This window comes from Papilio machaon, chromosome Z (genome assembly GCF_912999745.1).
Source record: "Papilio machaon chromosome Z, ilPapMach1.1, whole genome shotgun sequence".
Lineage (NCBI taxonomy): Eukaryota > Metazoa > Arthropoda > Insecta > Lepidoptera > Papilionidae > Papilio > Papilio machaon.
This window is the reverse complement of record NC_060016.1, coordinates 5,936,811-5,963,527: the sequence shown is the minus strand read 5'-3', so window position 1 is coordinate 5,963,527 and position 26,717 is coordinate 5,936,811. Positions and strand designations below refer to the sequence as shown.

Below are 26,717 nucleotides of genomic sequence, written 5' to 3'. Positions count from 1 at the left end.
GTACAGAGTAATCTGACTAGTTTGTCTTCCGATCTTAATGCTCTCATTACGTCAGCTCAAGTGGTTGACAAGAAAGACGATGTAAAAGAAGCAGTGGTTGAAAGTGAAAACGCCATTGTTTTAGAAACCGTTACAGAAGGCGACGCACACAAAAAGGAAAGAGATGAGAGTAATATCGGTAAATATTTGTTACAATGTGTAGTTGTAAGCGACACATTAAAGTATTTTTCTTTCATGTATTTTTTTAATGTTACAGGTAAAATGATGGAGCACATCAATGAGTTTGTGTCTCAAGATACCATAGAAGTTATCAACAAAATAGCGATCTCATCAAACGTTATCGATGCCGATAAAACAGTGAAGCTAGCAACAGAACTGAAAGAAAATATTTCGGCTATTATGTTACCACCAGAAATCCATTTATCCGAAGAAACTCTCAAAGAAAATCTTAGCAAATCAGATATATCTTTGGCATTTGAACTTCAGCAGGCTTTGTCGATTGTAACAACGGAAATCTACGAAAAAGCTGAAGAACTCGCTTCACAATTTGATGATATTAATGTGCAACAAGTACAGAGTAATCTGACCAGTTTGTCTTCCGATCTTAATGCTCTCATTACGTCAGCTCAAGTGGTTGACAAGAAAGACGATGTAAAAGAAGCAGTGGTTGAAAGTGAAAACGCCATTGTTTTAGAAACCGTTACAGAAGGCGAAGCACACAAAAAGGAAAGAGATGAGAGTAATATCGGTAAATATTTGTTACAATGTGTAGTTGTAAGCGACACATTAAAGTATTTTTCTTTCATGTACTTTTTTAATGTTACAGGTAAAATGATGGAGCACATCAATGAGTTTGTGTCTCAAGATACCATAGAAGTTATCAACAAAATAGCGATCTCATCAAACGTTATCGATGCCGATAAAACAGTGAAGCTAGCAACAGAACTTAAAGAAAATATTTCGGCTATTATGTTACCACCAGAAATCCGTTTATCCGAAGAAACTCTCAAAGAAAATCTTAGCAAATCAGATATATCTTTGGCATTTGAACTTCAGCAGGCTTTGTCGATTGTAACAACGGAAATCTACGAAAAAGCTGAAGAACTCGCTTCACAATTTGATGGTATTAATGTGCAACAAGTACAGAGTAATCTGACTAGTTTGTCTTCCGATCTTAATGCTCTCATTACGTCAGCTCAAGTGGTTGACAAGAAAGACGATGTAAAAGAAGCAGTGGTTGAAAGTGAAAACGCCATTGTTTTAGAAACCGTTTCAGAAGGTGAAGTACACAAAGAGGAAAAAGAAGAGAGTAATATCGGTAAATATTTGTTACAATGTGTAGTTATTAGCGACACATTTAAGTATTTTTCTTTCATGTACTTTTTTAATGTTACAGGTAAATTGATGGAGCACATCAATGAGTTTGTGTCTCAAGATACCATAGAAGTTATCAACAAAATAGCGATCTTATCAAACGTTATCGATGCCGATAAAACAGTGAAGCTAGCAACAGAACTAAAAGAAAATATTTCGGCTATTATGTTACCACCAGAAATCCATTTATCCGAAGAAACTCTCAAAGAAAATCTTAGCAAATCAGATATATCTTTGGCATTTGAACTTCAGCAGGCTTTGTCGATTGTAACAACGGAAATCTACGAAAAAGCTGAAGAACTCGCTTCACAATTTGATGGTATTAATGTGCAACAAGTACAGAGTAATCTGACTAGTTTGTCTTCCGATCTTAATGCTCTCATTACGTCAGCTCAAGTGGTTGACAAGAAAGACGATGTAAAAGAAGCAGTGGTTGAAAGTGAAAACGCCATTGTTTTAGAAACCGTTACAGAAGGCGAAGCACACAAAAAGGAAAGAGATGAGACTAATATCGGTAAATATTTGTTACAATGTGTAGTTGTAAGCGACACATTTTTTTTTCTTTCATGTACTTTTTTAATGTTACAGGTCAAATGATGGAGCACATCAATGAGTTTGTGTCTCAAGATACCATAGAAGTTATCAACAAAATAGCGATCTCATCAAACGTTATCGATGCCGATAAAACAGTGAAGCTAGCAACAGAACTGAAAGAAAATATTTCGGCTATTATGTTACCACCAGAAATCCATTTATCCGAAGAAACTCTCAAAGAAAATCTTAGCAAATCAGATATATCTTTGGCATTTGAACTTCAGCAGGCTTTGTCGATTGTAACAACGGAAATCTACGAAAAAGCTGAAGAACTCGCTTCACAATTTGATGGTATTAATGTGCAACAAGTACAGAGTAATCTGACCAGTTTGTCTTCCGATCTTAATGCTCTCATTACGTCAGCTCAAGTGGTTGACAAGAAAGACGATGTAAAAGAAGCAGTGGTTGAAAGTGAAAACGCCATTGTTTTAGAAACCGTTACAGAAGGCGAAGCACACAAAAAGGAAAGAGATGAGAGTAATATCGGTAAATATTTGTTACAATGTGTAGTTGCAAGCGACACATTAAAGTATTTTTCTTTCATGTACTTTTTTAATGTTACAGGTCAAATGATGGAGCACATCAATGAGTTTGTGTCTCAAGATACCATAGAAGTTATCAACAAAATAGCGATCTCATCAAACGTTATCGATGCCGATAAAACAGTGAAGCTAGCAACAGAACTTAAAGAAAATATTTCGGCTATTATGTTACCACCAGAAATCCGTTTATCCGAAGAAACTCTCAAAGAAAATCTTAGCAAATCAGATATATCTTTGGCATTTGAACTTCAGCAGGCTTTGTCGATTGTAACAACGGAAATCTACGAAAAAGCTGAAGAACTCGCTTCACAATTTGATGGTATTAATGTGCAACAAGTACAGAGTAATCTGACTAGTTTGTCTTCCGATCTTAATGCTCTCATTACGTCAGCTCAAGTGGTTGACAAGAAAGACGATGTAAAAGAAGCAGTGGTTGAAAGTGAAAACGCCATTGTTTTAGAAACCGTTACAGAAGGTGAAGTACACAAAGAGGAAAAAGAAGAGAGTAATATCGGTAAATATTTGTTACAATGTGTAGTTATTAGCGACACATTTAAGTATTTTTCTTTCATGTACTTTTTTAATGTTACAGGTAAATTGATGGAGCACATCAATGAGTTTGTGTCTCAAGATACCATAGAAGTTATCAACAAAATAGCGATCTCATCAAACGTTATCGATGCCGATAAAACAGTGAAGCTAGCAACAGAACTAAAAGAAAATATTTCGGCTATTATGTTACCACCAGAAATCCATTTATCCGAAGAAACTCTCAAAGAAAATCTTAGCAAATCAGATATATCTTTGGCATTTGAACTTCAGCAGGCTTTGTCGATTGTAACAACGGAAATCTACGAAAAAGCTGAAGAACTCGCTTCACAATTTGATGGTATTAATGTGCAACAAGTACAGAGTAATCTGACCAGTTTGTCTTCCGATCTTAATGCTCTCATTACGTCAGCTCAAGTGGTTGACAAGAAAGACGATGTAAAAGAAGCAGTGGTTGAAAGTGAAAACGCCATTGTTTTAGAAACCGTTACAGAAGGCGAAGCACACAAAAAGGAAAGAGATGAGACTAATATCGGTAAATATTTGTTACAATGTGTAGTTGTAAGCGACACATTTTTTTTTCTTTCATGTACTTTTTTAATGTTACAGGTCAAATGATGGAGCACATCAATGAGTTTGTGTCTCAAGATACCATAGAAGTTATCAACAAAATAGCGATCTCATCAAACGTTATCGATGCCGATAAAACAGTGAAGCTAGCAACAGAACTTAAAGAAAATATTTCGGCTATTATGTTACCACCAGAAATCCGTTTATCCGAAGAAACTCTCAAAGAAAATCTTAGCAAATCAGATATATCTTTGGCATTTGAACTTCAGCAAGCTTTGTCGATTGTAACAACGGAAATCTACGAAAAAGCTGAAGAACTCGCTTCACAATTTGATGGTATTAATGTGCAACAAGTACAGAGTAATCTGACTAGTTTGTCTTCCGATCTTAATGCTCTCATTACGTCAGCTCAAGTGGTTGACAAGAAAGACGATGTAAAAGAAGCAGTGGTTGAAAGTGAAAACGCCATTGTTTTAGAAACCGTTACAGAAGGCGAAGCACACAAAAAGGAAAGAGATGAGAGTAATATCGGTAAATATTTGTTACAATGTGTAGTTGTAAGCGACACATTAAAGTATTTTTCTTTCATGTACTTTTTTAATGTTACAGGTAAAATGATGGAGCACATCAATGAGTTTGTGTCTCAAGATACCATAGAAGTTATCAACAAAATAGCGATCTCATCAAACGTTATCGATGCCGATAAAACAGTGAAGCTAGCAACAGAACTTAAAGAAAATATTTCGGCTATTATGTTACCACCAGAAATCCGTTTATCCGAAGAAACTCTCAAAGAAAATCTTAGCAAATCAGATATATCTTTGGCATTTGAACTTCAGCAGGCTTTGTCGATTGTAACAACGGAAATCTACGAAAAAGCTGAAGAACTCGCTTCACAATTTGATGGTATTAATGTGCAACAAGTACAGAGTAATCTGACTAGTTTGTCTTCCGATCTTAATGCTCTCATTACGTCAGCTCAAGTGGTTGACAAGAAAGACGATGTAAAAGAAGCAGTGGTTGAAAGTGAAAACGCCATTGTTTTAGAAACCGTTACAGAAGGTGAAGTACACAAAGAGGAAAAAGAAGAGAGTAATATCGGTAAATATTTGTTACAATGTGTAGTTATTAGCGACACATTTAAGTATTTTTCTTTCATGTACTTTTTTAATGTTACAGGTAAATTGATGGAGCACATCAATGAGTTTGTGTCTCAAGATACCATAGAAGTTATCAACAAAATAGCGATCTTATCAAACGTTATCGATGCCGATAAAACAGTGAAGCTAGCAACAGAACTAAAAGAAAATATTTCGGCTATTATGTTACCACCAGAAATCCGTTTATCCGAAGAAACTCTCAAAGAAAATCTTAGCAAATCAGATATATCTTTGGCATTTGAACTTCAGCAGGCTTTGTCGATTGTAACAACGGAAATCTACGAAAAAGCTGAAGAACTCGCTTCACAATTTGATGGTATTAATGTGCAACAAGTACAGAGTAATCTGACCAGTTTGTCTTCCGATCTTAATGCTCTCATTACGTCAGCTCAAGTGGTTGACAAGAAAGACGATGTAAAAGAAGCAGTGGTTGAAAGTGAAAACGCCATTGTTTTAGAAACCGTTACAGAAGGCGAAGCACACAAAAAGGAAAGAGATGAGAGTAATATCGGTAAATATTTGTTACAATGTGTAGTTGTAAGCGACACATTTTTTTTTCTTTCATGTACTTTTTTAATGTTACAGGTAAAATGATGGAGCACATCAATGAGTTTGTGTCTCAAGATACCATAGAAGTTATCAACAAAATAGCGATCTCATCAAACGTTATCGATGCCGATAAAACAGTGAAGCTAGCAACAGAACTTAAAGAAAATATTTCGGCTATTATGTTACCACCAGAAATCCATTTATCCGAAGAAACTCTCAAAGAAAATCTTAGCAAATCAGATATATCTTTGGCATTTGAACTTCAGCAGGCTTTGTCGATTGTAACAACGGAAATCTACGAAAAAGCTGAAGAACTCGCTTCACAATTTGATGGTATTAATGTGCAACAAGTACAGAGTAATCTGACTAGTTTGTCTTCCGATCTTAATGCTCTCATTACGTCAGCTCAAGTGGTTGACAAGAAAGACGATGTAAAAGAAGCAGTGGTTGAAAGTGAAAATGCCATTAATTTGGAAACGGTAACAGAAGGAGTGACCCAAAAAGTAGAAAGAGAAGAGTTAGATATCGGTACGTATCGACGACTTTTTTTACTATCTCGTATTAATCGCTATATCAGATATCCTTTAAGTAACGAGAGTCAATTAGGTATTTCAAATTAAATATAAATGCTTTAAAAATCGATTAAAATGTATGTACTAAAAAGTTACTGGAAATATTTATATATTCTTTCAGATGATGACGAAACAAAAAACACATTACACAATCTCAAATCACTGCTTAAGGAAGTAAGTGATAAAATCAACATGTTAGCAACTTCTAAAACAGCTGAAGATATAGAAACTTTGCAAAATACTCTAGACGAAATTCAAGCCGTTATTATTGAATTGAAAAGGGATTATATTGAGTCTGTCAATGATACTCTAAATGAAAGTCTTCAAGATTTAGAGTGCAGTGTCAGGAGTGTTCAACTACTAATAAATGAAGAAAGTCCTCCAGAACTTGTTAAAGAAGCTTGTGAAACTTTGCAGCTCCTAGTATCTAATATGTGCGAAATGCATGAATTTCAAGTAGTTCCAACCACGTCACATAAAGAAAAATTAAGTAACATTATTAGATTATGTTCCAATGATACTGAAGAGACTATTCATCTTTTGGAATCAGCATTGAGTATGAAATCTGATAATGAAAGTGAATTCGATAGACTGTATACGTATGTTAATGAATTGAAGCTTGTCATCAAATCATTAAAAGTTAGTTTTGCAGATAATTCTGAAAACTTAATTGAAAAAGGCATTGAAATCATGCAAAACTTGGACCAAATAGAAGATCAGGTGTTTGGTCTAGAGAAAGAAGTAGACATTTATAAAAACCTCACTCCCATACAAAGGGATAGCATAGTAACTGCCATCCATTCTGTTTATGGATCCATTTCAAATATGAGAAGTGCAATGTCGAGTGTGCAAAAACATTACATGTATGAAAATTACGGAAAATCTTCCGAACTAATTTTAAACGCATTGAAATCTATTACTTTTATTGCAAATAAAACTGATAAAAAATGGAAAACTTTGAGTAAATCGTTGCGTAAAGTTTTAAATCATTTCGAGGATATAAAATTTTATATAAACTTTGACAAAACTGCAAGAATTCCCGGTGATGCTGCATTTACTAAAATAATATTACTGGATCTAAAAGCTGCAATTGAATCATTAATATTTGAACATGATAAAGATTTTGGTGAAGATATTACCTTTAATACTAAATGTTTAGTCGAGTGCCTTGAAATGAATCTTCTCAAAATGGAAAGTAAATCGAATTTACAAGTCAAAGAAAAAATACCAATTTTTAAAAGTATTGGTAAAAAAATATGTGCACTTGCATCATCTATTAAGGAATATTTAGAGGTATCTGAAAAAAAAGAAAACATCAATACTATTGAAGCTTTGCAGTGTCAGGATTCATTTAACATCGCGACAAATAAATTATTTAAGGAATCCTTATTGGTTAAAGGCCCAATTGACGGTGAACATATAGAAGATGCACTTAAAGACGTATTAGGAGTTTCGATTGAAAAAATGCCTTTCATCGAAAAAGATAGCCATGAAAATTTCAGTGTTAGCAAAGAAGAAAAAGATGCAATTCAGTATTCTTCAAATATTATTAAAAATGTTAAAGTGCCTTCTGGAGATTTAAATTCAACAGATGTTATCGACAAAAAAGAAAAAACCGAAAACACTGGATTTACAATAAATACCCATGCAGTCGACTTTACTTTGGAAATTTTGCCGGAAACGATTATGACCGAAAATATACCAGAGGTATCTACCTTAAACCTAGAAGCATCCAAGCCTTTAGAAGCGCCCTTACTGCAAATTATAGACACCGGTATTTTGTATAAGGCCCATGTCAATGAAGCAGTAATTGGATTCGTATTGGATTCAGATTCCAAAGAAGGTCATGCTATTAGTCAGGACTCAAAAGAATTCAAAGAAATTGAAAAGGAAAAGCCTGTAATAAATCAAACACCAGAAGTCGAGCCTAAGTTTGAAGAAACTAGCACTTTAATTGATCATATAAATGAAACGAACAAAAGGCTTAAAAAAGATATAATGATCGATGAATCTCAATGTGTTACAAGTAAAGAATTTTTGCCAATTGAAGAGATTTCAGAACCAACTGATGAACAGGGAATTTCTTCACATGTAGATAAAAAATCTGAACGCCAAGAACATGACTTTGTTGCAGAAAAAATCGGTGAAGGTATTTCACAGAAATTTGGCAGTGCTGATGAAAATGACGTTGACATAGAAAATACTATTCAAAAAGATAAAATGATTGTAGGTAGGGAAAACGAAAAACATTTAGAAAATTATGATAAATTTGAAAATAACATTATGAAAGCTAATAAATGCGATTTAGTTATTGACCGTGAAATACTTGACGATAAAAATGCAGTAAAAAAAAGTGATAGACTATTTGACGAAGAAAATAATGAAATGAATTTTACATTAGCCCCCAAAGCTATCCATGAACTAGATTCTCTTAAACAAATAAACAATGTTCGAAGTTGCATAGAAAACGAAATGAATGCGGGTGATAACAATGAAATGACACTTAATAAAGCCATTGCAAATGCAGAAATTTCAGAAAAGGAACAAGACAACGAATCTTTAATACTTAACATTCAAAAATTGACTACTGAAGTTAAAAGTGGGGTCAAAATATTACAAGATGTTAATGAAACAGTAGAAATAAAAGTTGATTCAAACTCCCAAATACCGTTGCTGGAGGGTACAAAATTGGACACAAATGACGATAAAAAAATTCCTATTAAACAAGAAGTAAAAGAAGTATTACAATCAACAAATTTATTAGGTGAAGTTGTTCAGAAGAGTTCTTCCGATGAGGACGTTGTCTCACAAATCATAACTTTAAAACAGACTATTACCAACGATTATCAATTAAAAGAGAATTTTAAAAATCAAAATAAGGAAGAAAAAACTGTACTAGATCCAAAAGCAGAAAAGAGCAGCAATATAATCGGTTATAAAAATGAAGATAAAACAGAAATGGAAAACATTGGGACTAACAAGGAAAGAAATTGTACTGACGAAGAAGCCACGACGAATAAACATCTATCAGACAAAGAAAAACCTAAACATAAGAAAAAAGATGTCAGAAGTAAAAAACAAGTGCAATCACCACAAATCGTTGAAAACAAAGTTGAAGAATCTAAAAGTAGTGAGGTCAAAGAGGTTAATGTTTTCCAACAGAAAGACACATTAAAAACCGAAGAAGAGCTAATACATAAATCTATTGAAGATGTTAAAGGAAAACCAAATGAAAATCAAAGCAGCGAAGTTAGTAAAACCATTGATAACATAATTTTAGATAAGGTTTCGGTTCAAGACAGACAAAGCGAAGAAAAAATAAGAAAAGACAAAGTCGAAAATAAAAACATCGATGTTGAAACAAATTTGTTTATGAAAAATGTATCTGAATATCAAAGAGAAGACATCCAAATTTCAGAAACACTGAAAAGCAATAATGCGAATATCGAGGGCATACAAAACATAACATTTTTCGAAAAAAATGATAATGTTGATAATACCAATGAATTTGATTTACAACTTGATAGTAACATTAAACGACAAGTTGATGAACATAATGGAGTAATTTTTAAAGAACTAGAAGATCCTACTTTGGAGCAAATAAATATGAGGAAACTTAAGAAAATCGAAGTAACAAGTTATGACAAGCTGTATAGTAACGAGGCAGTAAGTGTAGATAATTCTTTTAAAAGTGCTGACACGACAACGAAAAACAATGCCGTCTTTGTAGATAGAACTAGAAATTATTATGAAAACGAGTTTTTGAGACCACCAGGATACGTTGAGAGAACTTTTAACAATGATCATTCTAATTCAGAATTAGATATAACGCAAAGTTATCCATTTTATAAAGCTCAAACTATAGTGCGAAATACTCAATATGATTCGCCATTAAATACTTGCCAAATTCAAAGTAATGAGGCGGTGGACAGAAGAGATGTCTCGCATAAGTTAAACGCTTTGAATGAAACACGGAGTTTCATAACAGAAAAACGCTCTAAACTTTTACGTGATGTAAAAAGGAAGCCTGTTTTTTCCACATATCTTACTGATAGAACAGCTGTTGAAGGATCTAGAGTCAAACTCACCTGTAGTGTATTAACAACATTAGAACCAAAAATTGTGTGGTTTAAGAATGGTGTTCCACTCGATAATAAATTCAAATACAGAACAAAATCAATTGATGGCCTGTTGACGATGGAAGTACTCAATGCCGAACCGAGTGATTCTGCCGAATATAGTTGCACCGTTGAAACTGAAAACGGATCAGTTACTACTTCTGCAATTTTAAAGGTATATCCAAGTTTTGAAGTTTCACCCATACCTCCGACTTTTACAAGATCTATAAGAGGTAAGGTATTTATTTACTACTTTTTGATAATTTACTAACTATAAGGAGTAAAGGTATAATATTTTTCTTTTTACTAGATAAGTACCATCATGCCGAAAACGAACTGGTGCTAGAATGTCGTATTCGAGGACAACCACTTCCTACTATTACTTGGTTAAAAGACGACAGATTAATAAATATCACTGATAGATATCAAGCATATTACTTAGCTGACGGAGTTTGTAGATTGACTATTAGTAATCCATCATCAGAAGACAGTGGCAAATATACATGTAAAGCGGAAAATTCCATGTGGTCCGATCAGATAAATCACATCGTTACATTCACAGGTAAACTATTTTTTTATGCTCTTCATGTAATTCAATAACCATGTATGTACTGTTAATTATGTTTATTTTTTAACAGGAATAGAATCTCGCTTTGGTCTTCATTCTACATCTGGAGAATCATCTCGAATAAACCGTCAATCATCGGAAGCACGTCGACCTCATTTCACAAACGTGTTAACTGACTATAAAGTTAGTAGTGGAGGCACAATTGGTTTGCAAGTGGAAATAAAAGGCTCTCCAACAAGAGTGGAATGGTTACGCGAAGGTCATGCAATTACTGATATTTATAGGAACGCTCAAACTTTTGTAGACCATGGATTATATACTTTAGCACTATCCGATGTCACTGAAAAAGAGTCTGGTATATACACCTGTAGAGCTTGGAGTAAGCAAGGAAATGTTGATATGACTGCAGCAATAACTGTAGTCGAACCAAATGAAATCGATGGTAAGCCAGCAGTTATAATTGGTCGCCCTCAGAGGGACGTACTTATTTCTGTCGGCGAAGATATAAATATATCTTTCAGAGTACAAGGAGAACCCAAACCTAAAGGTAAATATTTTCAAATTGTATGATCTGCTGATTGATTTTGAGTACGTTTACAGAAAATATGTATATTTTTTTCCTCTACTTTGCAGTGACTCTAATGAAAGGTATACGTGATATAACGAATAGTCCACGGGTCTGTAAAATGAAATCGGATGACTATATGAAGTTTACATTAAAAAGATCAGTTATATCTGATGCAGGGACATATTGCATTCTTGCAAGAAATGCCTACGGATGTGATAGAGCTTTTGTTACAGTAGTGGTATGTATTTTAAGTAACAACCTTGGAAAAAATTTAATGTTTCGTTTGAAAATGTGAACTAAAATGAGACGTTTGTTGCACGAAGGTACGACAACGCGCTTCATCCGATCACTTGATATCTGACTGGACTTATCCTACTGACTCGACGATAATTGTAGATGAACGCAGGTATAAATGTAAGTGTTATAACTACAACTTGAACTTGTTGACTAACGAGCCATTAAATATCACATTGGCTTTCAAGAAAATTATTATTTTTAATATTTTATCATTGATGGCAATCCATTTAATTTTATGACAAAATTTCTTACCAATTACTAAAAATTTAGAAATATTAGTTCCTAGACATATAAGACAAAAAAAAATTATATTTGCACTGATGAGTGAAAATATTGCTTTTTCTGTGAAGCTATTAAAGTTTGAATGTTTATTATTGATAATAGTGAACAACTTTTGTCTCCTTATTAAATTTATTAATATTAATTAATATCCGGTCTTTTATGAACATTCGATTTTATTATAAGAATATTACTAAGGCATGAATTCCTAAATAGAGTTATCGCTGACTGGAATATAAACTGGGACTTATTTTGAACCTCTTACATTATTTTTTAAACATTGGCAGTACTCAAACTATCACATGATTTCCTAGCAGTCCCTTTGTTATATCAACCGCTGTCTATAATTAAGGCTCAAAGTATATCACTTGGCAATGTATCAATTTGTATTAAGGCCATTACCGTGTCGATAATTAGATTTGTTTGTAGCTGTACCAAATCGCATCCCGGGAGAGCTGAGTGTAGTGGACGGTGGCAGTAACTGGATATCACTAGCGTGGCCGAAGGTCGATCCTGAAGGTGGTGCTCCAGTGTTGGCATACAAAATTGAGAGTTGGTTACTGGGAAAAGAAGGAGGAGCTCGCTGGATAGAACTTGGCATTACTCCACTGAACTCCTTCGAAGCCTATAATCTTAAGCAAGGCGAAGAATACCATTTCAGAGTGACTCCAAGAAACAGATACGGTTGGGGTGAGTCTGTGCAAACATCGACCTCAGTCGGCATTGGCTTGGCAGGTGATAGGCCCGAATTCGTTGAAGTGCTACCGGGACAGTTGAAAGTTTTGTTCGGGGAGACTGCTACATTGAAATGCAGTTTTAAGGGAAAACCTACACCAGAAATCGTTTGGATGAAGAATGGGCATGAAATTGACGAAGAAAATCAAAGATTAAAGACATGTATAAATAATTACAACTGTTCTCTGACCATCCACGATGTTCAAATAAATGATGAAGCCCGGTACAGCTGCGAAGCCACAAACGTGCACGGCAGAGCATCAACGTACGCAAGAGTCGCAGTTGTCACCGACAAGAGTATTTGGGAGGCGGATACAAAGCTTAAAAGGTGATTATTTGTCTTCATTTTAACAAGCAACTAAGCACACTAACATTTTATCCTATATGACTACATTATTTCCAAGTAAGTTCTCGTAAAACAGTCGATAGAAATACAAGAAAAATTAGGAAGTTTTTTTTCTGTTATTTGTTTATAACACCTAAACAATTTCTGTAATACTATCATATTTTTACATTCCTTTAATTTCAAAATACCACAAAATGAGTGTATCATTTCCACATTGATCTGAGTCTCTATGAAGAATAGAATTTTTATTTATAGAGTCCGTAAGTAAAGTGAACTTTATTGTGCATGAGTTGTATTAATATTTGTATGGACTATTTTAGGGAAAGATCGTCAGATGGTGGAGAGTGTCCCCCGCAGTTCACAATGCGACTACGCGACAGGCGCGTGCAAGCCACGTATCCCGTCCGCCTTACTTGCCAAGTCATTGGCAGACCACCGCCCCTCGTCACTTGGTACAAGAACGGGAAGGAAGTCATTGATGACGGTATGTTTTGTAGCAATATCTAATGATCCAATATCATTTTTACAAACGCAAATCTAAGCTCTATTTTTTTAACAAAAATTCCCGTTCTAATAATTTTCTTTTATTATGTTTGTTGCTTTCTTTTCTTCAATTAGACAATGGTTTCTTTATCATCGCATTCAATAGTAACTATTAATACCTATTTTACCACTATTCCAGATCGTCGTACGAAATCGCAGGATGAGCATTTCCACACATTGGAAATAGCTCCCACGACGCTGGAAGATGGCGGTGTATATGAGGCGACGGCGAGGAACGGCAGCGGCGCGATCAGCTGTCGCTGCAACCTGGTCGTCGACAAAGGCATTAGGGCTTACATTGCACCGGAATTTTGTTGCGGACTGGAGCCATTATATCAGCTGAGTATTGGTAAATTTTAACAACTACAATATTTTCTTGTTAATACCAGTACTTAGAGAGGAACTTGTTTATGAATACATTTGTGAAATAACAAGTCAAAAAACATTAAACTTTTGAATTTTAACATCACATTTAATAGTTACATATGTCCCATGCATCGGTTAATGACACATGCTTCTATAGTTGTTAAATTTCCACTGCATCTAACATTGCTTACCAATCCACCACAACTAAGTTTTCGTATGAAAATGGCAAATAGATATAAAAGTGTTTTAAGTTATAAAAGCAAACATTATTGTTAAAGGTCAAGAGTTAAGAATATCAGCAGTGGTTGAGGCATATCCGTCTGTGGGAGTGACGTGGTATAGAGATGGAGTGAGACTGCGCCCCAGTCGGAGAGCGGTGATGACGTTAGACAGGGACGGACAGATAGAACTAGCAGTGGGCTCAGTCACACAACGGGACGCTGGTGTCTACACGTGCACAGCGTCGAATGAAGTGGGCAAAGCATCTACTTCAGGAAAGGTTGAGGTTTTCGGTGAAAGCGACGGAGAGAGGAAACAAGCCATTCCTATCGTTATCTGCTCAGATGTACCGTAAGTATGCATTAATGGACCCTGTATTCGCAATTTAAGAACAAACATAAGTTTACCACGATAAAAATGCAGTTATTATAAACAAAATAGTGCATATTCACAGTGATCTATGTAGAACCCCTAAAATAACATCGTACAATTCTATTGTCTATTACAATTGCAGATATTCAAGAGAACCGACTTTTATAAGAAAACCGAGGTCAAGTGAAGCGTACGAAGGTGACACTATTATTATAGAATGTGAGGTGACAGGTGACCCTAAACCAGACGTGTTTTGGCTCAGGGATTTTTTGAAGGTAAAAAACATATAGACTGGTATCTTTTTACTTTTAGCGTGCTTCACACAAAGTTGCAAGTATTAAAAGATCAATGAAAAATTTAGAAATTAATATGGTAAAATCTATTTTTAGCCGACTTCAAAAAGAAGGAGGTTATGTTTAATTCATGTCATTTAATTCATCCACAAAATCAAGTTCAAATACTTTCATCCGATTATACAGAAATTATATTAAGTTTCTATACGTTAATACACTTTTGTACACAAACATAATAATTGCATAAAATCGTGTTTAATTTTAATATTATATATGATTTTCAGCCAGACTACTACCGAGACGGATCTCACTTCAAGCGCGTTGGCGACGGCCCTGAGTATCGTTTCGAGATCCCGCACGCGAAGCTCGACTACACAGGCGCATATTCAGTCGTCGCCAGAAACGTGTATGGCGAAGCCAAAGCAGTCATATCGCTACAAATTTTGGCTAAAGGTAAACTCTACTTATACGTACATTAATTAACTATCCTTGCTAGAATTATAGATATTTTATTAATACCACAGGTGGGCACAGTTAATCGAAAAGTTAACTTCGTTAATCGTTAAAGCGTTAAATTCTCGAAAATTTAACGCAAGTTAAAGTTAATCATTAACAGTTAACCATACCAAAATTATACATACTAATTTCACACTTTTGTGGCGACACTTGTTTAAAATAGTAATTTGACTATATATTCTATAACACATTATTGTATTAGAGACAAGTATGAATGCATTATAGTATATTTCGTATATTTCATTACGAGTGCGGAAAGCCTGTCATTACAAAGAGTTCCCACAATGGCTACAAGTTGACAGTTGGAATAAGTTGTAATGACAGTTTCGCACGTGTACTAAACAACTATTTTTGATACAGTTGCGAAAAAATGAAGCAATTTAATAGAATAATATAATCACAATAAACTCAACTAACTAAAATGTTTGAAAAATGGCGCCAACCGTAAAAGAATACAAACAGAGATTTTTTTGTTTTTTTCACCCATTCTGGGTAGGCAAAGGGAACTATGCCCAAACAGCCAAGTCTTCAGTAGATTATTTTTATTGAGCCGAGCCGAGGCGCAGCCGAAGGAGAGGGTTGACAGTTGGAACAAGTTGTAATGACGGTTCCGCACGTGTACTGAACAACTATTTTTAATACAGTTGCGACAAAATTAAGCAATTTAATAGAATAATAAAAACACAATAAACTCAAATAACTAAAATGTTTGGAAAATGGTGCCAACCGTAAAAGAATACAAACAGAGATTTTTTTTCTGTTTTCATCACCCATTCTGGGTAGGCAAAAGGAACTATGCCCAAACAGCCAAGTCTTCAGTAGATTATTTTTATTGATATGAAATGAAAATGAAATTTAATGAGATGAAATAAAATGAAACCTAACCTAATTCATTGAATCAAATCATTAAATCTGATATTGTAACAAATTAAGAGTTTCTTTTTAGAAATATTTGCATGAATCATAAAAACTTCAATGATTTTTTTTTTGTAAAAACTTCGTAGTTGGTTTTTCTTTTTAACAGACATTATTTTAACACTTGGGAAAGAAAACGCACGAGTTTGGAAAAGCTAAAGAAAAAGTACGAGTAAAAAAGTGTTTTATTACAGTTGCTCAAAAAGTGGCGTATTGCAGGGATGATGACCGTTCGGAATGTGGGCATACTCGACATACTCGTGCTTTTATATACTCGTAATGAAATATACTATTTCGAACCTTCTTTTTATTTTGTCCTGTTGGTCACGTCTTTCCCGAACACTCCGATGCATCACACTTGCACGCGAACTTCACATATATCAATTATCAACTCATTCGTTCACCATTCGAGTCGCCGACAGTCGCCCAACATAGCTGAACTTATGATCGTGGCGTGGCGCGTAATTTAAACAAAATGACAGCACGTCTCTAAGATTCTAATTTAACGATTAACGGACTTTTATTAACGGAAGTTGAGTTTAACGGAAGTTAACAAAAGCGTTAACACTTTTTGAAGTTAACTTAAAAGTTAATCCGTTAAGCAAAATGTAAACTTCGTTAATTAACGATTAACGGATTAACGAGTTAATGCCCAGCTCTGATTAATACTAATTTAATCTTTTCTTATTCTTGTAGATCCCCGTTCAACTGAGGAGGCACATAATATTCGTTACGGGTAAGCTATATTTCTAAACGTGTTGCATAAATTTCTTGTGTAAATCCTTTCTATTTTTATTAAAAATTGTAGATTCTAAATTTTTCACTATGAAAAACTTGTTTGAACCTTTTTTTTTACTTTTAGTCGGGTAGAAGTGATTCCTCGTTTTGAGAAGGAGCTAACTGATTTGTTGTCACATGACGGGGACGCCGTGGAGTTCGAGTGCCGGGTGACGGGTGAACCTGAGCCTGACATCAAGTGGTATCACTACACTAAGGTACGTCACACAGGATGCAGACATGTTCAACGACTTCCTGAAGTCCTCACTACGTTACCGCTAACGCTAACAAGAAATTTAGCTTAATTTTATTATGTAAAATATTACCTATGATTGTTTTTTTGTATTTTCTTTTGGTTGGTTAAATAATTTTGATAATTTTCTATTTTGAAATTTGTAGATAATTCGCGAATGCTCAGAATTCGAAACGAGCTATGAGCTTGGCACTGCGCGGTTGAAGATCAAGCAAGTGACTGCGGACGACGAGGGCACTTACACCTGCGAAGCCTATAACTATCTCGGCAAAGCAATCTCCAAAGCTTGTCTTGTCGTTTACCGTAAGTGCTTACAAAATTTACATAAATAATAGTTTGCCAAGTCGTTCATTGATCAAAGATTTGTCTTGATTGAATGGCCATCCTGACCACGTTCGATTTTCGGAAACCCTATTAGGAATGACGAGGCGAAAGGTTGAACTCACTACTAACTATTGTGTTTTTTTTATATAGCGGCGGGTGAGCCGAATACTTTGAGCCAAAGGCTACGGCGGCCTCCGGTGTTACTGTCAGCCGCATCAACTCCGCGGTCAACGCCCGCGCGATCCATCTCTCGCACCAGAACACCTGGTTAGTACCACACATGTACAAAGACTAACTGTAAGAAAAACAATCTAAGACACCAAAAGCAAGTGACCATGTCTAGGGTAAATTTAAGAATTGCTTAACATGAATGCTATGTATTTATGCAGTTCTGGTTTTCTCAGGCGAACTATGCAGCAGTGTTCGGAGTTTTAGTTTTTGCTGTCGTAATAGACGAGTAATTGAGTGGTCGTATATACTAATATGAACGAAATATTTTTTGTCTAAGGTTAAGTAGATCCATTAACCTTTTAAGGTTTGTGGAATTGAACCACATTATACGTTACATAATATAGCACTAAAACTAACTTAATGTTTTATATACCATCCAGGTCCAGATCTAAGAAGTCTTTGTAGCCCAGCCCGCGAGATTGCACCAAAGTTCTATACGTATCCTTATAACAAAGTAGCAGAAGAAGGCGACACGGTCGTTTTCCAATGTGCGGCGAAGGGCCTTCCCGCGCCGTGGGCGACTTGGGACAAAGATGGAGTTGTCATAACCCCCTCCTCTAGGATAACGATTAAAGAGAAAGACGAGATATTTAGAATTTTAGAAATCGACGAGGTAAACAGCGAAGACGTTGGACTGTACAGAGTGACACTGGAAAACGACTACGGCAGGGCAGAGGCGACTGCGAGGCTCGACGTTATATCACAAAAAGGAAAATTCTACGCCAGTGGCAGATCATATAGTGCCTCTCCGAGGAAGTCTCTGCCGTACAAAAGGAGTATATACTCCCTTCCGAGACAAGACTGACGAAAACCGAGCTCGAAACTATTGTTTTTGACGTAGACTTAGTAAATCGGAGCCCTCAATTTCATTAACATGTAAGTACAAAACTCTTCGTAATGCGCTTTTGCGAGATGGGTACCCATTTTTTTATTTGTTTACTGCCTTGCGATTGTCTTCGTCACATGAATTTTATAAGTGATGCGAATTTTCCTGTACAAAACGATTATAATAATAATCTATGCGGCAAAAATGTCGTTTACTGTAAATAGAAGGCGAAAAGCGAATGTGGGTTATTAACGGCAACACTATCATTGGAAGTTTTTCGGACAAATAGTGATCGTATTTTTAATAAGTATTACATTAATTCTAATAATCTTTACATTTATTTCAGAATCTGTAATGGCTGCCGCGTGTGACTCTTAATAATAGTTTTACATCATTTATTTATATGCATTTTATTTAATACCAAAAATATATTTTTTGTTATTTTCAAAAACTTTTGATTTTTACTTGTTAACACTGATTTCTTGTAGGTGGTGTATATTATACAGTTTTTTTTCTCGAACTGTTCGTTTTTAGCGACTATGTACTAAAAAGCAGATAAATCACTATGTAGACATTTAAATATTTGAATGTGTTATAGTAGCGTATTAGTCCAAATTAGTACACTCCTCCGACTTATGTAGAATATATGTTGCATTACGTTTTTCTTTGTTGTTTTATTGCTCCCCCCTTTTAAAATGCCAAAAATCAGTTTAACTAAATGTAAATCCACCAGTCTAGGTAAAACGCGCATAACATCTTCGAAAGCAAAGATTAGATTCTTTTGTAAAGAAATAAAAAGTTATCTATTTTACTTAATATTTACCATAAATGCGATGTTTAGATGGATGATGGATAAAACAGGAACATTGTACAACAGTTCCATAGGTGGGCACAGTTAATCGAAAAGTTAACTTCGTTAATCGTTAATTCGTTAATTAAAAAGTTAACTTCGTTAATCGTTAAAACGTTACTTTCTCGAAAATTTAACGCAAGTTAAAGTTAATCGTTAAAAGTTAACCACACAAAAATTATACTGCTTTTGGGGCCGACAGAAATGGGTAAAACAAGTGGAAAGAAGACCTTTTTATGGCTTTTGATAATATACAAGAATTGCACACACTTTTGTAAATTGAATTTACAATTTCACACTTATTAATTGCATAAATATATACATTCTCTAACACATTAATTTGATCTTTTCACACTTGATTACTTTGATTGCAATTGAACTTGGAGTCAATTGGTGGCATTTGCATCCCAAAGTTCAAATTCTACTTTTACAAGAAGAACTTTTACAAGAAGACAAAGTGTAAAAGTATGAACTCAGTAAAGTGATTTCGAAGCTTCTTTTAATTTTGTCCTGTTGTTAACGTCTTTTCCGGACACTGATGCATCACACCTGCAAGCCAGGTCGCTAGCTCGCCAAACCTACTAGCCGGACAGACCAGCCGGTTTGGCCGGACATTTGGGTTAACGCAAATTGAGTTTAACGGAAGTTAACAAAGCGTTACCACTTTTTGAAGTTAACTTAAAAGTTAAGCCGTTAACCAAAATGTTAACTTCGTTAATTAACGATTAACGGATTAACGAGTTAATGCCCACCTTTGAACAGTACTATTTAGAGTAAGAAGGTTATTTATTCGATACAATTAAACGGGTAGTTACGTTGTAATAAATATTTTAAATTTTGCGTTTATATTAAAGGATCTTGTACGGGCGTTATAATTTGAATAGATCATGTTATTATTTACTTAAACATACAATAATAAGTTATTAAAAAAACAATTTACAATTTCCATAAAAAAATTACCGCATTTAAAACAAAAACAGAAAGAAAATTTGAACTTTTTATCGAACATATCGGTTGACATAGTCTAAGAGCCAATGGGAGGTCGGACTTCACCCATCTGATAACCAGATGAGACATTTTTTATCAAATATTATTGATTAACAAATATATCTCTGATAACTAACATATCGAAAATTGTTTATGACTATTTTAAAATTAACTAATTTTAATAAATTTTCTTTTTAGTAGGTATCTTCACGATTGGTTTTGTAATCAATTTATCTTTTTTTTATAACACCAATTTGGATTGGTTATCAGATTGGTGAAGGCCGACCCTCCCATTGTCTCCTCTACTAACACGTCAAATTATGCCAAATAATATACATTTCATGTTTACGGTACGGTTTCATGGTACGGTTTAAAGGTGATGCACAGAAAGAAGATATTTCCCCTGACTATGCGTTCCCTCTTCCGTCAAATCCAATTCCCCTGCCCATCCTTTTCTAATAATAAAAGGGTGGGAAGGGAAAGAGGATTAAAATTAGGCCTCCGGCACCACACTCAACAGACTGTACGCGGAATTGCTCCCACTTCACGCCTATCTTCTGTGTGTTCGTGGTATTTCACCATTCGTGCACCCAACAAATACTATTGTTGCAGGATCTACCACTGTTAAAGTCTATGATAGTAATTAAGGTACAACTGAAAGGTTTAACTAATATTGTGCAAGATTTAAAGGTAAAATGTTTCGAAACCAGATTTAAAATTAATGAAAAATTACAATTCTTTAAAGTATTAGATCAAAAGAAATATTGTCATTCACATAAATCGTCATAATTATTTATAAACAAAACCATAGGTGGGCACAGTTAATCAAAAAGTTAACTTCGTTAATCGTTAATTCGTTAAATAAAAATTTAACTTCGTTAATCGTTAAAGCGTTTAATTTACGAAAATTTAACGCAAGTTAAAGTTAACAGTTAAAGTTAATTTTTGTTTATATTACGAGTATAAGGCGCAAGCGGGAAATGGCCATATGAATAATCTCCGAATCGTATGGACCGATTTTGTCGAGACTTTCAATAGAACTTAGGCTATTTTTTTTACTGCGCTTACGAAATCTCGGGCGATCGCTAATCCTATCTATAGTTTAGTTATATAATATACTAAAATATAATTTAGACAATAGGAGCGATGTACTAATGCCTGTACCATAATAATGACATAGCATGCATTTTTTTTTTGTGACTGAGTCGTCACTGTTTGCCTTGAAGAGGCATTTACAACTTCACCGGGCTTGAGGTGGCCGGGCGCAGATGGCGCTTAGCCTAAACCTCGTTTAGGAGTAACTGAGCCCGAGGGCTCCCTCAGGAGCCTCGGCTCGGGCTGTTACTTCGTTATTATTACCGGATTGGGAGGTCACCGAGCTCTTAGGTCGCTTCGGTGGACGCTCCATGGAGTGACTGGGCTCAAGGGCCCCCGAGAGGGGACCTCGGCTTGGGCTGTCACTCATTACGCGTTTAGCATTCCGATTCAAGGGTGCCCGAGAGGGCCGAACCTCGGCTTGATCGGTTGCTATTATCTGATTGCTATTATTAATACTAATACAATTAACATTACTACCACTTCGGAAAGCGTTAGCTCTGGGAGGAGAAGTGGCGGAAGAAACTCCAGCAACGCTTCTATCATTGACAGGAGAAAACCTGCCTGATATGAGGCCGTATCGCGAGAATGATTGCCGCAGCCGACAGCGACTGCGGCGTGTAATCTGTTTGTGATGTTTAGCCTTAGTCTGAGCGATAGTTATTGCATCTCTTGAAAGTCAAGAACGTGCCTAGGTCTACGATAATCCTGACGAAATTTACCGAGCGCGATTGGATTGTAAGTGGCGGCACCTACAACTAGCGGATTAGGAATAGCATGCACTAGTTACACACACTTATATACTACACGGACAATGATGGACAATTGACTTTTTCAGTCAATTTTTTTATCGACAATCCGACGTCACGGAATTAGATAGCTAACTAAATTTAGACAACACAAATTTTCTATTAAACAGTTAAGACATGTGATAATATTAAAAAAAAAACAATCAAAACTTTTGTGCAGTATTTACATTTATCTGTTACTATTTGCTCCCGGATATTCATTTGCTCATACTCCAACAACTGAACATTTAGTTTTATGTATAATTTGGAATATTTTTTTCTTATTTTAGCTAAGGACCCACGAACAGACTTATAATTTTTTACGTACTTTTTATTTATTAATATAGATTTATCAATAAAACTTCTAACATCAGAGGAAACTTATTATAAAATTGATAAATAAACTATATAACCAATCCAGTGATACATCTCAACACATCAAACTATACAACTGAGATGCCTTCGATAACTTCTATCATCTAATGATCTATCGTCCGATCTATTGTTATATGTTAAATCAACTACAACAATTAAATTACTCTCAGTGTATAGAGCATAAGTTACACGACATAACGAAAACAACCGATCGCTGGTGATGTCTTCTCTCTTTCTTATCACCTATAAAATCGTCGTCGTCGATGTCTTTTTGTAAAGGTCACTTGTGGCGACATTTCATATATTAAATTTAGTATAACACAGTTTAACATTATTTCACTAACATAATTATTTTATCTTTTTCCTCATTCTTTCTCGTTTTGTCGTATACTTTGTAAACAAACAAATTATCCTCGCTATTGTCTTTGCGCAGCGCACGTGCATCCCCGACAATTTGAAGGGTTGGGGCCATAAATCCATCGAGTTCGTTATCGTATTCTCTGTGCGGCTGTCCATTTGATCCTTTGTTCATATTTTTAAAATGTAAAATTATTTTTCGTTTACTATGAAGAAGCCCCAAAAAAAACAAACGACGGTAATAAACACCTAAATCCCTTTTGTTTTTGAGGAACGTTTATTGCGTGCACATTTCGTCTTTCGAATTTTTAAATTTATTTTTCATTGTTTGTTTCTTATCTACGCAATGACAAAAAAATCCTATTTGTACGCTTTTTCAAATGAACCATAAACTATTTTTTTTAAATATTTTTTGTTGTCTTTAAACTCCAAAATTAAAATAAACATTTTGTCTGCAACAAAGTTTAGTTGTATTTTAGGTACGACGTTGAAGAGTTGACGTTGACGTTGCAGACGTTGCACACTCGATTATTTTGATTGCTATTCAACGCAGAGTTTATCTTTTTTAATAGATTTTGCGTCTCACGTATAACAATTATTGTATTAAGAGTAAAGTGTTTTTGAACCTTATGTTGATTTTATAACAAAGTCTTGTTCTAAAAAAAGTGATGTAAAATAAATGAAAACCAGTTTTAATGTGAATAAAATGTAACAAAGACTTTTCGAGACATTTGTGTAAACATGAAATAATTAATAAACTTTGAAGATGTCTAGCGCCTAAACTTCGCAATATTTGATAGAGGTAAGTTTGTTTAAATCGTCACTATTTTCTAACAAGGATTCTGTGGAACTCTTTTGATCACGTCTATCCCGGCCGCTCGGTGTATTGTATAACATGCATCACACTCGCTCGTTCTCGTTCTCTCTCGTTCTCGTTCACCATTCGACTCGCCGACGGCGCCGAACATAGCCGAACTTACGAATGTAGCCTGATGCATAATTTAATTAAAATGACAACACGTCAATAAGTGTCTATTGTAACAATTAACGGACTAAATTAACGGAAGTAGAATTTAACGGAAGTTAACAAGAGCGTTAACACTTTTTGAATTTAACTTAAAAGTTAATCCGTTAAGGAAAATTTTAACTTCGTTAATTAACGATTAACGGATTAACGAGTTAATGCCCACCTTTGAACAAAACCAATCTTTAAGTAAGTTATGATTTTATTATGTTTTCAAGACCATTGTTTTTTTTGCACATAAATGGATTTCTGGTGGTAACATAATAGCTGAAATATTTTCTTTAAGTTCTGTTGCTACTAGCTTCACTGTTTTATCTGCATCGACTACGTTTGATGAGATCGCTATTTTGTTGATAACTTTTATGGTATCTTGAGACACAAACTCATTGATGTGATCCATCATTTTACCTGTAACATTAAAAAAGAACATGAATGAAAAAGACTTAAATGTATTAAAGTCCGTATTTAAGGATTTATTTTAATCAAAATTAATATTATAAGAAAAGTTAGAAAAACAATGACACTTGACATGACTAATAAAATATATAGTGACATATGACATATCTAGTAAATAAAAACTCTATGATGTAGTTAAAAATCTTCAACCAGTGTCTTTAACATCCTCCCTTTTTGACTACATCATTGTGAGTCCAATTTCTTTGGATATCTGAAGAAGCTTTGGTCTGTGGACCGCTTTTGTCAGAATGTCCGCCAATTGAAATTCTGTCGGTACATACTCTACAGTAATATCACCATTTTCTACGAGTTCTCTTATGTAGAAATGTCGTATAGCAATATGTTTAATTCTTCTATGCATTTCAGGATTTTTAGCAATCTTTACAGCTGCATCATTATCAACTTTGAGTTTAGGTACCTCTTTGAGAGTTGATATTTCGTTAAATAATCTTTTCAGCCAGATTATCTCTCGAGCTGCTTCGCTAGCAGCAACTAGTTCAGCTTCCGTGCTGGATATGGCAACACAAGTCTGTCTACGACTGCACCATGAAATTGCTGCTCCTGAATATAAACATAAAATTCCAGACGTTGAACGTCCTGTGGTGGCATCACCCGCATGATCTGAATCACTATAGCATTCTAGGATTCCTGTCTTATATTCCTTTTTGTAGACAATACCGTAGTCCAGGGTTCCCTTAATGTATCTTAAGATTCTCTTGACCCTTGAAACATCTGCAGGAGTGGGCTTATCTAATGCTCTAGATACCACACTTATAGCATAAGCTAGGTCTGGTCTACTTCCAACCATAAGATAGGCCAAGGCTCCTACAGCTTCTCTATAAGGAAATGTAATTTCATCTATTGACTCTTTCTCCAAGTCTTCTTTGATAATAGGTGTTGTAATCGCTTTACAATCACTCATTCCAAAACGTATTAAGAGCTTTTCTGTATAATTCTTTTGAGAGAGTTTAATACTAGACTCTGTGTTTTTTATTTCTAGACCAAGGAAGTAAGTTGCTGCTTTGATAGTTATTTTGAAACGTCGTGTCAGCTCCTTCATAACTCTTTTTGATTCAAGTAGGTTGCTTGAAGCAATCAAACCATCATCTACGTATAAAGCCAATATGATTTTTGAGTTCCTTGTGTTTCTTATAAATAAACAGTTATCATTATCACATTGCTTGAAGTTAATAGATGTTAGATAATCAACGATGCATTTGTTCCAGCACCGTGGCGCTTGTTTTAAACCATAAAGGCTTCTCATCAGCTTGCATACGTTATTTGAACCATCATTATAACCCTCAGGTTGTTTCATGAAGATTTCCTCAGATAACGATCCATTCAGAAAAGCTGTTGACACGTCGAATTGTGTTAGCGTTAGTCCTTCATTTGCAGCTATGCTCAATACAGAACGTATTGTAGCCATTTTGGCAACTGGGCTAAATGTCTCTTCGTAATCAATGCCTTTTCTTTGTGTATAGCCACGAGCTACTAGCCTTGCTTTAAATTTATCAAGAGATCCATCAGCGTTTGTTTTAGTTTTGTATACCCATTTGCATGAAACTGGCTTTCTGCCTTTAGGTAGTGGCACTAAAATCCAAGTTTTCATCTCTTTAAGTGATTTCATTTCACTATTCATAGCTTGAATCCATTGAATCTTTTCTGGACTTGCAAGGGCTTCTTGATATGTCTTTGGATCTTCACCATTTGATAAAACATTTGCTGCAGACATCAAAACATAATCATCATATCGAACTGGTGGTCGTAGTTGAGATCTATCTCTCAATTGTATTCTCGATTCAACAGGTATCTCATCTTCATGTATATCATGCTCAAAGATTTGTTCGTCATTTGATTCTTCATGTTCATTTTCAGTTTGGTCAGGTAAATCATTAAATGGTTGAGGCACATCACAAGTGGGTTCAATGTGAACTTCGGATTGAGATTCAACTTCAGATATTGGCAGATTAAATTCTGGCTCGCATTGTTTCTCACGTTCTTCCTCCCTTGCTTCATGCATTTTATGATTGTCGTTGTTTGAAGATCGCTCAATTTCAACAGAAGATTCTTCAAAAACTTCAGGTTCCTCGAGACCAATAGATTTAATGACATTTTCATTGAACAAAACATCTCTAGATCTGATCAAAGTGAATTTTCCATTTTGTTCACGTTTTAGAAGACGGTAACCATCATCTCCATCATAGCCAATCAATATACATCTTTCAGCGTTCTTAGACATCTTTTTCCGCTTCTGCTTAGGAACATGTGCATAGCATTCTGAGCCAATTATTCTCAGATGTTTGATTGATGGCTTCTTATTAAACCAGAG

The 26,717-nt window shown here is 35.0% G+C and overlaps 1 protein-coding gene across 1 annotated transcript in view; it reads left to right on the top strand.

Annotated features, from left to right (window-relative positions):
- LOC106716992 overlaps window positions 1-19,080 on the top strand; it is a 43,200-nt gene extending 24,120 nt beyond the window's left edge. Inside the window, exons 16-40 of the mRNA XM_045686129.1 lie at window positions 257-748; window positions 827-1,318; window positions 1,397-1,888; window positions 1,963-2,454; window positions 2,533-3,024; window positions 4,239-4,730; window positions 4,809-5,300; window positions 5,375-5,866; window positions 6,032-10,261; window positions 10,339-10,590; window positions 10,667-11,143; window positions 11,230-11,402; window positions 11,488-11,578; window positions 12,170-12,803; window positions 13,142-13,305; window positions 13,504-13,713; window positions 14,009-14,300; window positions 14,464-14,596; window positions 14,899-15,067; window positions 16,742-16,781; window positions 16,908-17,040; window positions 17,222-17,378; window positions 17,550-17,666; window positions 18,011-18,506; window positions 18,803-19,080. Of these exons, the coding sequence (XP_045542085.1) occupies window positions 257-748; window positions 827-1,318; window positions 1,397-1,888; window positions 1,963-2,454; window positions 2,533-3,024; window positions 4,239-4,730; window positions 4,809-5,300; window positions 5,375-5,866; window positions 6,032-10,261; window positions 10,339-10,590; window positions 10,667-11,143; window positions 11,230-11,402; window positions 11,488-11,578; window positions 12,170-12,803; window positions 13,142-13,305; window positions 13,504-13,713; window positions 14,009-14,300; window positions 14,464-14,596; window positions 14,899-15,067; window positions 16,742-16,781; window positions 16,908-17,040; window positions 17,222-17,378; window positions 17,550-17,666; window positions 18,011-18,435 (11,633 nt within the window). The 3' untranslated portion in view covers window positions 18,436-18,506; window positions 18,803-19,080. The remainder of the gene's footprint in view (window positions 1-256; window positions 749-826; window positions 1,319-1,396; window positions 1,889-1,962; window positions 2,455-2,532; window positions 3,025-4,238; window positions 4,731-4,808; window positions 5,301-5,374; window positions 5,867-6,031; window positions 10,262-10,338; window positions 10,591-10,666; window positions 11,144-11,229; window positions 11,403-11,487; window positions 11,579-12,169; window positions 12,804-13,141; window positions 13,306-13,503; window positions 13,714-14,008; window positions 14,301-14,463; window positions 14,597-14,898; window positions 15,068-16,741; window positions 16,782-16,907; window positions 17,041-17,221; window positions 17,379-17,549; window positions 17,667-18,010; window positions 18,507-18,802) is intronic.
- The last annotated feature ends 7,637 nt before the right edge of the window (window positions 19,081-26,717 follow it).